Source organism: Dendrobates tinctorius, unplaced genomic scaffold (genome assembly GCF_039654945.1).
Source record: "Dendrobates tinctorius isolate UK_male_01 unplaced genomic scaffold, ASM3965494v1 ptg000014l, whole genome shotgun sequence".
Taxonomy (NCBI): Eukaryota; Metazoa; Chordata; class Amphibia; order Anura; family Dendrobatidae; genus Dendrobates; species Dendrobates tinctorius.
In genome coordinates this window covers 16,052,701-16,068,680 of record NW_027361682.1, presented here as the reverse complement: position 1 = coordinate 16,068,680, position 15,980 = coordinate 16,052,701, and the positions used below count along the sequence as shown (strand labels likewise).

General features: G+C 50.6%; 1 protein-coding gene across 2 annotated transcripts in view; it reads right to left on the bottom strand.

Annotated features, from left to right (window-relative positions):
* Positions 1–15,980, bottom strand: part of MYH10 (myosin heavy chain 10) — an 84,279-nt gene that overhangs the window by 24,389 nt on the left and 43,910 nt on the right. Inside the window, exons 4-12 of one of the 2 annotated variants that reach the window (XM_073559680.1) lie at positions 14,504–14,531; positions 11,166–11,268; positions 10,619–10,648; positions 9,943–9,960; positions 6,110–6,202; positions 5,521–5,584; positions 2,337–2,435; positions 2,107–2,250; positions 1,856–1,951 (exon numbers count right to left, since the gene is read on the bottom strand). In XM_073559680.1, coding sequence (XP_073415781.1) covers positions 1,856–1,951; positions 2,107–2,250; positions 2,337–2,435; positions 5,521–5,584; positions 6,110–6,202; positions 9,943–9,960; positions 10,619–10,648; positions 11,166–11,268; positions 14,504–14,531 — 675 coding nt within the window. The remainder of the gene's footprint in view (positions 1–1,855; positions 1,952–2,106; positions 2,251–2,336; positions 2,436–5,520; positions 5,585–6,109; positions 6,203–9,942; positions 9,961–10,618; positions 10,649–11,165; positions 11,269–14,503; positions 14,532–15,980) is intronic. The other variant, XM_073559681.1, reaches the window with a different exon arrangement.

The following is a 15,980-nucleotide window of genomic DNA, read 5'->3' as shown; positions in this document are numbered from 1 at the left end:
TTGGCCGGAATCATTCTATGAACAACTTATAAAACTGACCCCATGTAACAATTCCTTATGTGCTGCTATTAAGGACTGGGATTGGACCCATGCAGGTTCTCCCCAAAGTTTTCACAAATTTGGGCTGATCATCTAAACGGGTAAATATTACAGGACAGGATTCCTGGGGGAGGGTACCTGCACAACTATGGGGCAGCTGCACCCACAAACCTCCCCCATAAAGTGTGTATTGAGAGGGTCAGTAGACATTCTGGTACTAATAAGTCTATAATGTAAGAAGTGTCACCAGCCTATCTTGGCTCTGCAGAATGGTTGAGATGAGGCTGAGAGGTGCACAGATATGTGGATTAAGGAGCCCATCATTTTATGTGCAGCCCCTTAACAAGGTGGAAATTACGAGTCCGTTAACACCCCCCCCCCTCCCCGTTACCTAAAAGTCAATATTAAAAGGAAATGTGTCACCGGCCTATTTTGGCTCTGCAGGAAGGGTGCGATGAGGCAGAGAGTGGTACAGTTATGTGCAGTATGGAGCCACTTATTTTATGTACAGCCCCTTAGAGGCGTTAAAGGGTCAGTGGACAAACTTATCTCTACATCATTCAGGATTGGGCAACCAGCCTATCTTGGCTCGGTGAAATGGTTCACATGAGGCTCAGAGGGGTACAAGTTATATGTTTTATGGAGCCCTCCTTAACTTATTGCACATACTGAAAAAAAATTGTCCCAGTTTAACCCTTTGTACTTGGCAAACCACACGATGTCCTAACAAAAATTTACCCTGACAGCAAACTTCTCAAAATCTCCACTTGCATCAAGAAGTATACTTTGAAGACGTCAGCTTCTTTCAGCTCTGGTCTGAGCAAGATCTGAAAGTTCTGTGACTTCCGAGTTTGCTATGTGCTTGGAAAGGAAAGTCTCTGGGGAAATCATGCATAGCGCAGGCCTGAAGTAACCGATATTAAATTACTATTTCCACCACGCCAGAAATGAAGGTGGACCTATGCAAGAGTGGAATGAGTACAAGTAGGAGGGGGGGCAGCTGCATCGGGTTGAAAGATCCAGATGGGCTACAGAACTGGACTATCAGATATTCTAGATTATCATTTTGACCCAGGATAATAAAAAAAGTGGTGATCTACAACTTCCAACATGCTGGGAGTTGTAGTTTCACCACAGTTGAACTGCGTAGAACTCATCTATGAGAAGAACTAGAAGGAAGCATTATTGATGAGGGTGGTCGCTGTCTGCAGCGGGGCGATCTGTGACATCTCAACTGCTGGACCTGAGCTTATAATAAATTCCTGTACCGGGGGAAACAATAGGTTAGAGGGTCCAGCGAGCGATTTTCTTTGGCTCACACACATCCCTTGGGGTTTGGCTGCAGATTCTTGGCCTCTGCTCTTTTCTCCACAGTCCGGACCCAATGAAAATAAACACCAAAAACACGCTACGTACGTTCAGCCTCCATCCCCACAACTTCTGGAGACTGATTAGATGCAAATTATGGTCAGGGAGGAATTATGCAAACCGTGAATAATCAACGCTGAGGTGCCGTCAGGGATAATACGAAAAAACGTGAAGTGTTGGACCTGGTGCTCCCTATGACAACACTACCTGGCAGCTGTGGGTTATCATTTAAATGTATCAGGATGCAGCTTTAACAACAATTTTCAAAGCACAGGCAGTGTTGTGATGGGCACACAGGCATGGAAGGTGTTTCTAAGAAAAAGGCGATGAGTGGGCATAGCCACTTGCACCACAGACAGTGGGGGGGGGTCTGCCCAATCAGATGTTGTCACAGACCCCATCAACCAGCGATCTGCTCCTGAATATTGCTAGTGCAGACCTCACCAACCTGTGTTCTCCGGCATTGACGCCTGATCTGTGTTCCTCTCCTTCTTGAAGACGATGTTTCCGAACTGTAGAACTGCAGAGACGACCTTGAGCATCGCTGAGCGAGGAGAGGAGACAGGAAATATGGGGTTGAGACAAGATCTACAGCCAATATATTCCATGGGCCAACAGTCTCCAACCTATGGCTCTTCAGTCGTGGAGACACTACAACTTTCGGCATGCCCTGATGGAAGAATATCAGATCTTACTTACACAGTATCTCATCATGAGAGAAACCCATGATGTGCATGGCCTCCATGGTCTCCTGAAAGTTGTCCTTGTCCTGTTGCCCGGGGATTGGGACGTAGCCATTAGAGACAAATCTGTAGTTGTTGAAGCCTTCCAGCAGCAGATCCGCTATGGACAGAGAAAAAGTCACAGGGTTGCTGATGGCCAGCCACCAAGGTCTTCTCCATCTGCGCCAGTAATGGATGAAGACTTACACTTCAAGTGTTCCCCCGATCCTGCAAGCAGCTGGTAGAAAATATGGAAGGTCCTCTCGTCCTTGGCCTGTCGGATGGCTCGAGACTTTTCCAGCAAGTCTGAAGGACTGGCGTCAAGGAGATTACCACGTGAATAGCGGAGAATCCAAAGCAGGTGTTTTCTGGGAGATCCTGACACAACCGGTAGGTTTGTCCGATGTCCCAATTGGGGCGGCATAATTTCTAATGCTGATGAAATAGACCTAAGTGGTGTTGCTTCTGGAAGAAGGCAGCCATGTTTTTTCTGATTTGGATGCTCCCGTGTAGTGACTTTCTGCAGTGCGGACGCAGCCCCCCCGTTGTGGCTGACGTGCGGACGCAGCCCCCCCGTTGTGGCTGACGTGCGGACGCAGCCCCCCCGTTGTGGCTGACGTGCGGACGCAGCCCCCCCGTTGTGGCTGACGTGCGGACGCAGCCCCCCCGTTGTGGCTGACGTGCGGACGCAGCCCCCCCGTTGTGGCTGACGTGCGGACGCAGCCCCCCCGTTGTGGCTGACGTGCGGACGCAGCCCCCCCGTTGTGGCTGACGTGCGGACGCAGCCCCCCCGTTGTGGCTGACGTGCGGACGCAGCCCCCCCGTTGTGGCTGACGTGCGGACGCAGCCCCCCCGTTGTGGCTGACGTGCGGACGCAGCCCCCCCGTTGTGGCTGACGTGCGGACGCAGCCCCCCCGTTGTGGCTGACGTGCGGACGCAGCCCCCCCGTTGTGGCTGACGTGCGGACGCAGCCCCCCCGTTGTGGCTGACGTGCGGACGCAGCCCCCCCGTTGTGGCTGACGTGCGGACGCAGCCCCCCCGTTGTGGCTGACGTGCGGACGCAGCCCCCCCGTTGTGGCTGACGTGCGGACGCAGCCCCCCCGTTGTGGCTGACGTGCGGACGCAGCCCCCCCGTTGTGGCTGACGTGCGGACGCAGCCCCCCCGTTGTGGCTGACGTGCGGACGCAGCCCCCCCGTTGTGGCTGACGTGCGGACGCAGCCCCCCCGTTGTGGCTGACGTGCGGACGCAGCCCCCCCGTTGTGGCTGACGTGCGGACGCAGCCCCCCCGTTGTGGCTGACGTGCGGACGCAGCCCCCCCGTTGTGGCTGACGTGCGGACGCAGCCCCCCCGTTGTGGCTGACGTGCGGACGCAGCCCCCCCGTTGTGGCTGACGTGCGGACGCAGCCCCCCCGTTGTGGCTGACGTGCGGACGCAGCCCCCCCGTTGTGGCTGACGTGCGGACGCAGCCCCCCCGTTGTGGCTGACGTGCGGACGCAGCCCCCCCGTTGTGGCTGACGTGCGGACGCAGCCCCCCCGTTGTGGCTGACGTGCGGACGCAGCCCCCCCGTTGTGGCTGACGTGCGGACGCAGCCCCCCCGTTGTGGCTGACGTGCGGACGCAGCCCCCCCGTTGTGGCTGACGTGCGGACGCAGCCCCCCCGTTGTGGCTGACGTGCGGACGCAGCCCCCCCGTTGTGGCTGACGTGCGGACGCAGCCCCCCCGTTGTGGCTGACGTGCGGACGCAGCCCCCCCGTTGTGGCTGACGTGCGGACGCAGCCCCCCCGTTGTGGCTGACGTGCGGACGCAGCCCCCCCGTTGTGGCTGACGTGCGGACGCAGCCCCCCCGTTGTGGCTGACGTGCGGACGCAGCCCCCCCGTTGTGGCTGACGTGCGGACGCAGCCCCCCCGTTGTGGCTGACGTGCGGACGCAGCCCCCCCGTTGTGGCTGACGTGCGGACGCAGCCCCCCCGTTGTGGCTGACGTGCGGACGCAGCCCCCCCGTTGTGGCTGACGTGCGGACGCAGCCCCCCCGTTGTGGCTGACGTGCGGACGCAGCCCCCCCGTTGTGGCTGACGTGCGGACGCAGCCCCCCCGTTGTGGCTGACGTGCGGACGCAGCCCCCCCGTTGTGGCTGACGTGCGGACGCAGCCCCCCCGTTGTGGCTGACGTGCGGACGCAGCCCCCCCGTTGTGGCTGACGTGCGGACGCAGCCCCCCCGTTGTGGCTGACGTGCGGACGCAGCCCCCCCGTTGTGGCTGACCGGCGGACGCAGCCCCACGTTGTGGCTGACCGGCGGACGCAGCCCCACGTTGTGGCTGACCGGCGGACGCAGCCCCACGTTGTGGCTGACCGGCGGACGCAGCCCCACGTTGTGGCTGACCGGCGGACGCAGCCCACGTTATGGCTGACCGGCGGACGCAGCCCACGTTATGGCTGACCGGCAGACGCAGCCCCTCGACCTCCCCAAAAGGCCGACCAGCAGACGCAGCCCCCCCCCCCCCCCCAAACTGACCAGTGGCCGCAGTCCAGAGGCAGCTTTGATTCTTTGGGCCCGAGTTAGTGCTGAATGTTACCCCAGCCCACACGGCGGCAGCTATATCCATCCATAGATCAGGTATATACCTGTCTTGCCCCTTCTCATCTCCAGCCCAGCATAGTGTTAAACCCGCACCGGAGAGAAGTGCACTGGTTTTAATTAAGAAAAGCTGAATTTCTCTTAAACTTGGCGCTACGAGGAATCCAAGGAATGGGATTTAATTTCCCTGCTGTAGATAGATTTTTTGCTGAGAAATGCCACAGGTTGGCTCGTGTTCCCACCACGGTGTCCCTACTAATAACAGCCTGTGGCATAACATATAAACACTGAATCCCGGGCGGTAACACGAGATAACGAGCACACGAGATTCCTGCTTTGCATGATCCCTTATCCGAGGACATTTGGGAAGGGGGGCAGTGCTCCTGTAAATGAGGTGAAACTCACAGGGGAAGGCATAGTAGAACAGTAGCAGTCCACTGGTTCAGTCCGATCTGCTTATTGTCTGACCGAAAACCTTATGCTTCTACCAGGAAACCATCAGCAAGCCTGCCGACAGCTCTCATGGTTAGTGTGAACACCCCAATAACATGCGACAAGATTAAACTATGACGTACAAAGGTGGAGTGGTCACCATTGGCGGCATTCTAGGGGTTTCTGTATTATAAGATGAGAACTCCCTCTCTTCGCTGCAGTCACTTCATGGGAGCGAATTTGACTATTTTAGGAAGTTCTCAGTGAAGATCCATAACTTGTGTGATAATGGACATCATAAACTCGCTGTAATGGACTCTTGGCATTTCACGGGGCAGCAAGGCCAGCTGAGAGGGCAGGGCAAGGGTGAAGGAAAAGGATACATGTCTCAATATTGGCACCTACAATGTAACCGGTCACATCAAAGTTTATCCGGATGAATTTGCCCTGGAAAAAAGGGGAGAAAGATGCAGAAATTAAAATCAAAATCCCTCCTGATGATTAAAAGGGGCAATCCAACGCCGCACACTTCCACATCGGGAGGCGAGCAGGACCACGCTCACCTTCGATTGTGGATTACCCCCTTTTAGTCTGCTGAAGACATTTCAGTAGTCAATCACAATTCCTCAGACTCATCAATGAAGCCAGGGGGCAGGAGATGAGTGGGCTCACATTTCTGCCTTCACATTAGGCTTTTATTACAGACAGGCAGCGGGGTCATGTAAGCAGGTGGCGTCAGGACAAGGGAGTCTCTGCAGGCAGGATTACCTAGAAGGAACCGGACACTGCCCGGACTAAGATTCTGCAAGGAGCTTTACAGGGCAGAATCAAGGGCCGCACTGTGTAGATTAGGCCCTTCATTAGCAAAGCAAAAACAGCAGCCCCATCAGGCCAAGTGTCAATCAGGAAGCCTCCTCGACATGAGATCTGTAAGTGCACAGCCTGCCATGACCTAAAACCCCTGCCACTTACAAAGCGGGATGAGTTGTCGTTCTTGACTGTCTTGGCGTTCCCAAAAGACTCTAGGATGGGGTTGGCTTGCAGCAGCTGGCGCTCCAATTCCCCCTAGAAAGAAAATAAAAATTGAATCTCACATTTACATATAGACACAGGTATTCATGAGAACTTGCATCATGAGATCAGGCGGCTGCAGAAAAGCAAGAAAAAGCATAAGACAGCCTTTTCTACATCAATGCTGTGATGCAGTTGTGTGAAGCTACCACTAGAGGGAGGTCTGGACCTAAATAATGAATAAGTCTTCAGTTCGCTCTGGAGTGCCCTCTGGTGGTGGTGGAGGTAGCCAGAATTTTATCATTGAACGTCAATGTTTCAGCCTTTTGATTTGGGGGTTACATTTTTTCGAGATTTACTACTTCTAATTGTTACTGCACTTTTAATTATCTGCTGATCTTTGGTGGTACACCATCTGGTAAGGCCACTACCAAATCATCCATAACCTGGCATCGAAATATACATCCTTGATTCTGTATTCCTGTTTAACTAAGTGAAATTGTAATTCAGGAGTCTGGAAAAGCTTGGTGACAATCATGGTAGTGGCATCCAGCTTTCACAGAAACAGAAATGACTAAACTGAGTAAGAATAGAAGCAAGATGAGTTATTCCCACTGCTGAATCCTGGCCCCCTCCCCCATACAAACCCTCAGTCACGATTAACAAGCCGACAACGGCAGGGCTGCAGTGCCTGTCCTCCCCCACCACAATACCTCTATGTAAGCGACACGGCGCAGAACACGGAGAAACACGACAACTGTCCTTACTGAACGAAAAATCAACCATATCGCTCCCCCTCACACCCACCCCAGCAGACCACCCGGGGCCAAAAGCCTCTGTACATAACAATAGCTGTTATCAAGCCTGCAGGTGAGCACCAGGAATTATGGGAAGAGGCCTGCAGAGCCATAGTACTGAGGGGGTGGACTGCAAAAACACCACCCTGAGAGCTAAATGGCCGAGGGGGAGGGGAGCGAAGAGGAAAAAGCTTCTATACTGTCAACTCCTTACTTTACAGGTTACATATAGTGCTAACCTACACAAAGCCATTGTATCAGTGTGTACATGTTACTGATACCTCCTGTATTATACCCCAGAGCTGCAATAACTATTCTGCTGCTGCAGTCATTGTGTACATACATTACTTATCCTGTACTGATCCTGAGTTACATCCTGTATTATACTCCAGAGCTGCACTCACTATTCTGCTGGTGCAGTCACTGTGCACATACATTACATTACTTATCCTGTACTGATCCTGAGTTACATCCTGTATTATACCCCAGAGCTGCACTCACTATTCTGCTGGTGCAGTCACTGTGCACATACATTACATTACAGATCCTGTACTGATCCTGAGTTACATCCTGTATTATACCCCAGAGCTGCACTCATTATTCTGCTGATGCTGTCACTGTGTACATACATTACTTATCCTGTACTGATCCTGAGTTACATCCTGTATTATACCCCAAAGCTGCACTCACTATTCTGCTGGTGCAGTCACTGTGTACATACATTACTTATCCTGTACTGATCCTGAGTTACATCCTGTATTATACCTCCAAAGCTGCACTCACTATTCTGCTGGTGCAGTCACTGTGTACATACATTACTTATCCTGTACTGATCCTGAGTTAAGGTACTGTCACACTTGGCGATGTACCAGCGATCCTGACCAGCGATATGACGCGGTCAGGATCGCTGGTACATCGCTAAGTGGTCGCTAGTGAGCTGCCACACAGGCAGATCTCACCAGCGACATCGCTGGGGACGGGGGTCGCTACTTACCTGTCACACTAGGCGATCCTGCGTCCTCCCGCCCGGCTCCTCGCTTGTCTCTCCACAGGAAGCGCTGCAGGAAGCTGACGACGAGAAACAGTCCTGGACGTTCTCGCACGATCAGCGATAAGCAGCGGGTCATTGGTAAGTATCAGACACAGCGATATCGCTAGCAATATCGCTATAACGTCACAAGTTATAGCGATATTGCTAGCGATATCGCTTAGTGTGACAGTACCTTTACATCCTGTATTACACCCCAGAGCTGCACTCACTATTCTGCTGGTGCAGTCACTGTGTATATTACATTACTTATCCTGTATTGATTCTGAGTTACATCCTGTATTATACTCCAGAGCTGCACTCACTATTCTGCTGGTGCAGTCACTGTGTATATTACATTACTTATCCTGTATTGATTCTGAGTTACATCCTGTATTATACTCCAGAGCTGCACTCACTATTCTGCTGGTGCAGTCACTGTGTATATTACATTACTTATCCTGTATTGATTCTGAGTTACATCCTGTATTATACTCCAGAGCTGCACTCACTATTCTGCTGGTGCAGTCACTGTGTACATACATTACTTATCCTGTATTGATCCTGAGTTATATCCTGAGTTATATCCTGTATTATACTCCAGAGCTGCACTCACTATTCTGCTGGTGGAGTCACTGTGTACATACATTACATTACTTATCCTGTGCTGATCCTGAGTTACATCCTGTATTATACCCCAGAGCTGCACTCACTATTCTGCTGGTGGAGTCACTGTGTACATATATTACATTACTTATACTGTACTGATCCTGAGTTACATCCTGTATTATACTCCAGAGCTGCACTCACTATTCTGCTGGTGCAGTCACTGTGTACATACATTACATTACTTATCCTGTACTGATCCTGAGTTACACCTGTATTATACTCCAGAGCTGCACTCACTATTCTGCTGGTGCAGTCACTGTGTACATACATTACTTATCCTGCACTGATCCTGAGTTACATCCTGTATTATACTCCAGAGCTGCACTCACTATTCTGCTGGTGCAGTCACTGTGTACATACATTACATTACTTATCCTGTACTGATCCTGAGTTACACCTGTATTATACTCCAGAGCTGCACTCACTATTCTGCTGGTGCAGTCACTGTGTACATACATTACATTACTTATCCTGTACTTACTGATCCTGAGTTACACCTGTATTATACTCCAGAGCTGCACTCACTAGTCTGCTGGTGCAGTCACTGTGTATATTACATTACTGATCCTGTACTGATCCTAAGTTATATCCTGTATTATACTCCAGAGCTGCACTCACTAGTCTGCTGGTGCAGTCACATCTACATACAATACTCATCCTGAGTATTATACTCCTGAGCAGCACTCAAATTCAGCCATTTTTTGAATTTCCATCTGTCCTGATGTAGTAGGGTTTGGGGTCACTTCTTACAGCTAGGTTGGCTTCTATTTAGCGAAGGTAGTGGCCCCCCATTATCTCAGCTTTGACGGTGCACTCTTTCCCCTTTTAGTTTAGGGGGGAAATAACAGAGCCTAAAATCACGAATCTTGGGCTTTCTTCTCACTTTATGCCTGTGGAAAGTTCACCTGCCACTTCTCCCTGGATAAACTGCTCCAGTTCGTACCCTGCAGGTACAAGTGGCCATTTTGGAATAGACCATTGTAAACAGGGGGAGCAACATTATACATTTCACAGCAATTTTTTGAGCAGGTTAGCGACAGAAGGTAAGCACAACCCTAGACCTCAGGATTTACCAACCGGTCGGGGGGAGAGAAGTTAGAAAAAATGTTGGGAAAGGTGCAGTTAGACAGGAGAAAGGCAGAGCTCGGCATGCAGAGCGAGGACGGAGGTGAAATGATAGCGGGATATGAAGTTGGGCAGGGATGCGGGTGTGAATATGGGGGAGGGGAGAAGTGAAAAGAGCGTGATAAATTAAAAATTGGGTGGCGGGTAAGGGTCAGGGAGAGCTACATGCTACTCACATACAACAAGGATCCACTCTGTAGTTTTACAAAATGACAGTGGGGGGAAAAAAAATACATTAATGGTTATGATTTATGCAGCACACCAAATTCAACACAGGGATTAGCGTAATACATCAAGGTTTTCGAGAAGAAACCCCCCCCTCCTCCCACCATGATAGAAGGGTAAGGGTGGCAGGTGCGGTCAAAAGTAAAATGCAAACTCCCCCCCATGTGACAACACCCTATAAGCACCATATGGCTTCCAGAGGGGGTTGTCACCCTGTTCTCACAGTCTATGGAGAGGTGAAACATATGGCTTCCAGAGGGGGTTGTCACCCTGTTCTCACAGTCTATGGAGAGGTGGAACATATCTGGCCAACACCTGCCCGGGCCAGAAGTGGGCACCCCAGAGTGTTAGGATGATGTGAGCACCGAGAACGGAATGGTTATGGAGCTAATGATTCTAGAAGTGAGAAATATGAAGCTGGAAACGTCCTCGTGAGTACAGAGAGAAGTGGGTGGAGATAGAGAAAATGGGGGAACATATGCCACCAGTCTCCTTAAAATGCAGGTGGCCAATTTAGAAGTGGATAACAGACTCCAACAAATTGGCCGCCTGCATGAGACAGAATGGAAGGAATAGAAAAAAAGTACGAGGAAGGGAGGAGACGGGATGAGGAGGAAATGCACTTGCCTGATGTTTGATGGGTTTAGGGGATTCCGTCTGTTACGACAAACAAATAAAACACAAGTTAGTAACGAGGCAGTTAATTATAGACAGGCCGTGCCAAGACAACCCCAAAAACATGACTCATGGAATATACACAATGGTCAATGCCAACCACTGAGCAAGGCAGGGAAAAGAACCACAAAAACTCAACCCAATCCTGAGCCCAAATGTTCTACTCACGAGTGGTCCTTCTCATTGTCACCCCCCCACCCATGGGAATCTCACAAATAAAAGCTTCCCAAATTGTGGCAGCCTGGTCAATCTAGGCCAGCCATGGAAGTACCCTGCGCCCACTTGGCTCTAGTCCCGGAAGCAGAGTAGGATCTGATGCACTTGCTTTCCATCTCCGATAGAGAAAGGTGGGTCTACGAGATATGAGATGTAGGAATGGATCTAACAGGTCTATGCCCAGCCCTAGAGGATACGGCAACTGGCACAGATTGTGGGAGCCCCGCTGGTGAGGAGCAATGCTTGAGCTGAGACTACTACAATTCTGGTCCTGGGCACTCACAGGAATCGTATGGTCCTTCTTTCCCTTATGTGAAGATGCCACATGCGCCAGGTACTGGATGACCTTCTTGGTATTTTCCGTCTTCCCGGCTCCTGATTCTCCTCTAAGAAAACAGAAATAAATCACAAATTACCCAAAGGCCAATGAACATTACACATTAACTCGGCTGCTATACCCATGCTTCACTTTCGTGGCCGTGGACAATCCACAGCCGGTGTTGGGATATTAAGAGGCCGATCTCTGGAACACAGAAGTTCGGACCAGGCGCAGGTAATGATCAAATCTTCCCACTGACGGACACTAATCAGCCTCCGCAGGAGCCCTTCCAGCCCACCTCCTTCCATACCTCACCCCTCGACGTCCATCTTCATCCTCAGGTGGGGGGGCCGAAAAAAAAGTTTAAGGATGTGCAGGCACCCTAGCTCCATCTTCCCTTACAGGGGATGAGGAGAGGGACCGTCCGCCACCTTCCATCACCGCTGTCTGGCATTGGTGATGCAGTGGGGGCCGCACAGACTGTTCGCAGGTCTCTGTACAGCTTAGAGTTTCTCTACCTCAGGGTGGTCAGGGCTCAGTCCGGCATCATGTCCCACGTAGCGGGAAAGGATACGTGGAGGCGACACTCGCACGTGCTCGCCCGTTGTTGGTTTGGGTAAATCGGACCATTTCAATAGGATCCGTTGCCCCTGTCTCATCTTCATGGAAAAAATGACAGTCTTGAAAAAAAGACCAGACGTGTGCCTCCAATGGACACTAAGCAAAAACTGATTCCGCCCGCAACCGGGCGAGGGTGTATACTGCGGAGGAGGAGCTAACCTTTTTTTTTCACTTAGTGTCAGCCTCCAGGCGGCAGAAGCATACACCCCACAGTACCTGTGTCCTCCAATGAGGCGAAGGAGAAATTTAGGATTTTAGGGTCTGATGAGCGAAGACCACCACAAGAAACTTCTCAATTACTTTTGCTGTCTTACAGTCACACCTTATACTCCAACCAAAGCTGTAATCGTAATTCTGTATGCAACACTGGATTTTCAGTAAACCGTGGAGTTATTAGGTCCTGCTTGCCAGGAGTCAACAGGAGACCGATGGAAATTCAGCTCTGGTTATGACTGAAGTGTAACGCACGTTCAGCATGTGATCTCCGCAACAAAGGTCTGATTGTAGCGGGAGGATTCCGCCGCCTGCCAGCCAATAAATTAACAATACCCTGGCATCATCAGTGGATATTGCAATAAAATACTATCAGGCGGCCTACTGGCTCACACCTCCCATGCCCGGCAGGCAGGATACCTTCCTTCTAAGGCTGGACTTGGGTGCAGAAACTTGGACTGACATCTTGGTACTTAAAAAAGGTAGAAAATGTGAGAACCAGCAGCCCATACATCAACCAGGGGGAGATTTCTGGGCAAAGAAATGCTGAAATAATGCAGTAACTGACTTTATACTGGGATGAAATTTATCCTGGGGGAAGATAATGAACTTTATCCAGGCAGCTGCTAATGTGAGAGTACAGCCAGCCTGGAATGTGGGTAACACAGGGGCAAAGCGTGGGCCACATCTGCGCCATGCTGTCAGGCCAGAGGGCTAGCTGCAGAAGACACCGGCACTCACATGATGCTGCACAGACCCCTGCACCATAAGCCCTGAGGGAAGAAACGTCCAGAAGGGTTGTAAGAGGAAGCCATACACCGATGACGAGTATTGTACTTACTGGTACAGAGAGAAGGGCATTACAACCCCTTCTGATCCGGAGCTACAGCCTGTATACTTCAGAGCTGCACTCACTATTCTGCTGGGCAGTCACTGTGTACATACATTACTAATCCTGTACTGATCCTGAGTTACATCCTGTAATTTACTCCAGAGCTGCACTCACTATTCTGCTGGTGCAGTCATACATACATTACGTACCCTGAGAGCTTAATGGCCGAGGGGGAGAGGAGCGAAGAGGAAAAAGCTTCTATACTGTCAACTCCTTACTTTACAGGTTACATATAGTGCTAACCTACACAAAGCCATTGTATCAGTGTGTACATGTTACTGATACCTCCTGTATTATACCCCAGAGCTGCAATCACTATTCTGCTGCTGCAGTCACTGTGTACATACATTACTTATCCTGTACTGATCCTGAGTTACATCCTGTATTATACCCCAAAGCTGCACTCACTATTCTGCTGGGCAGTCACTGTGTACAAACATTACTAATCCTGTACTGATCCTGAGTTACGTCCTGTATTATACTCCAGAGCTGCACACACTATTCTGCTGGTGCAGTCACTGTGTACATATATTACTTATCCTGTACTGATGCTAAGTTACGTCCTGCATTATACCCCAGAGCTGCACTCCCTATTCTGCTGATGCTGTCACTGTGTACATACATTACTTATCCTGTACTGATCCTGAGTTACATCCTGTGTTATACTCCAGAGCTGCACTCACTATTCTGCTGATGCAGTCACTGTGTACGTACATACATAACTTATCCTGTACTGATCCCGAGTTACACCCTGTATTATACTCCAGAGCTGCACTCACTAATCTGCTGGTGCAGTCGCTGTATATATACACATTACTTATCCTGTACTGATCCCGAGTTACATCCTGTATTATACTCCAGAGCTGCACTCACTAGAATCATAGAATCGTAGAGTTGGAAGGGACCTCCTGGGCCATCTATTCTGCTGTACGTTGCATTACATCCCCCCGCACTGAGCCCCACGTTGGTCAGTGTGTCCAAAGTCAGTTTCCCCCTAAAGGATGGTTTGTAGTGGATTATTCTGACTCAAGTAAAGACCCTAGAAAAAAGTTTGTTTTGCGGCTGCAGATCTACAAATCAAGGTAAAAAAAAAATGCCATAAAACCTTTGGCACTTGCTGGAAACATACAGACTATAAAAGCCTAGCAGTGAAACAAAAGGTTACTTGTAGTGATGACAGACCATGTGTCTGCGGAGGGGAGGCCGGAGCTGGTGAGGGGAACACTCCATTACTTCCAACAGCGGATGAGCGTCAGCTGACAGCAGTGCTGCCGAGTGGGGCGATGCCATACTTAAAGGGGAAATCCAGCATAACATTATCTCCCGACATGTCATCAGGGCCCACAGCAAGGAGGATTGGGGGTGTCGGAGAGTCTATACATCAATTGTGAAGGCTTCTTAAAGGGATCTCGTCAGGGGCTGCGGCAAGGCTATTGTGTCTGTTATCTGCCACTTTCCTGCATGTGTCATGTATATGGTTGTTTTCTCTTGCAAGATCCTATCCAGCTCCCCGATTTGTCACAGTACCTGCCCCCAGACAGAAACATGGGGGGAGTTAGCAGAGGAATGTACTTACGTGCAAAGTATCGACTGGTCCTCACGATCTGAAAGACAAAAAAGGTAAAAGAATTAAATTAAAATCCTGATGACTCATCCAATATGGCCTCGCTTAAGGGTCCGCCCCTTTAAATAGTAAAACTGCAATTTAACCAATGCTTCACGTCCTATATTCTGAAGGTTTTCAAGACCACTACTTGCTGTCAGTGAATGTAAATCTCCCATTCCAGACTTGGTGGAAGGCTCTGATACACTAACAACTCTGCTGCTGTGCGCATGTCAGGAAGGGGTTTTAACTTATGCATGTGAACAAGTGAAGAATGTTCTGTATAAAGAAGGCTGTGGGGTCCGCTCCTGTGATATAGGTCAGATTCTGAACCTTCCTGGTGTGGTTACAGCCCTCCGCTTACACATTGTAACAAGCCCTGAACCAAGCTGGATGGATAGAATGTTCCTATTCACTGATAGCAAGCAGACATACTGAAAAACATTACCAAATCTAGACTATGAGCCCCCAGTGAACAGCTGGGGGCAGAACATGGGGCAATAGGTGTACGGCCCCTGTGTAGAAGGGTGACGACGTGGCTTCCTCACCACTCCGTGGACGTCTGCCATTGTATGTACGAGCTAATGACCGATGATGATGATGATGAATGGCGGCCATTCTCTGCACATTACGCCAGACACCATATCCGCCGACTGTTTATCCGGCCATTAATCTCTACGGTGTGATGTCACCGCTACTGCATGTGCCCCCCCGACACTCAGCGCCAAACAGACAAGTCTTATTGTAAGCAAACGCCAAGGATAAGAGGCGGCTGCAGATTTACTGACGTCCCTCAGAGAAGCCGAGAAAACTCACTGCGAATGCAGCAACACAGCGGGCACCAGACCCCAGAACCCCCCATTACAGTCTGCAGACACAGGAGGCAGAGGGGTGCCAGAACCTACATACTGGGGAGAGTGATGTGGGCAGCCATGCCACCCCCCGATGCCCGGGCAGAGGCTGCAGATTATTAGAGGCGGACGCTACCACCAATGCCCACGTCTCATGTCAGATCTGCTCCCCATACACAAGAGATGGGCGCATATCACTGCAATGCCACACTACAAGCCACACCATCACACACCACATCAGCCACACCATCAGACACCACACTGGCCACACTACAATCCACGCTATTCGACAACACATCAGACACCACATGAGCCACACCATCAGACACCACACTGGCCACACTACAATCCACGCTATTCGACAACACATCAGACACCACATGAGCCACACCTTCAGACACCACACTGGCCACACTACAATCCACGCTATTCGACAACACATCAGACACCACATGAGCCACGCCATCAGACACCACATGAGCCACGCCATCAGACACCACATGAGCCACGCCATCAGACACCACATGAGCCACGCCATCAGACAACACATGAGCCACGCCATCAGACAACACATCAGACAACACATGAGCCACGCCATC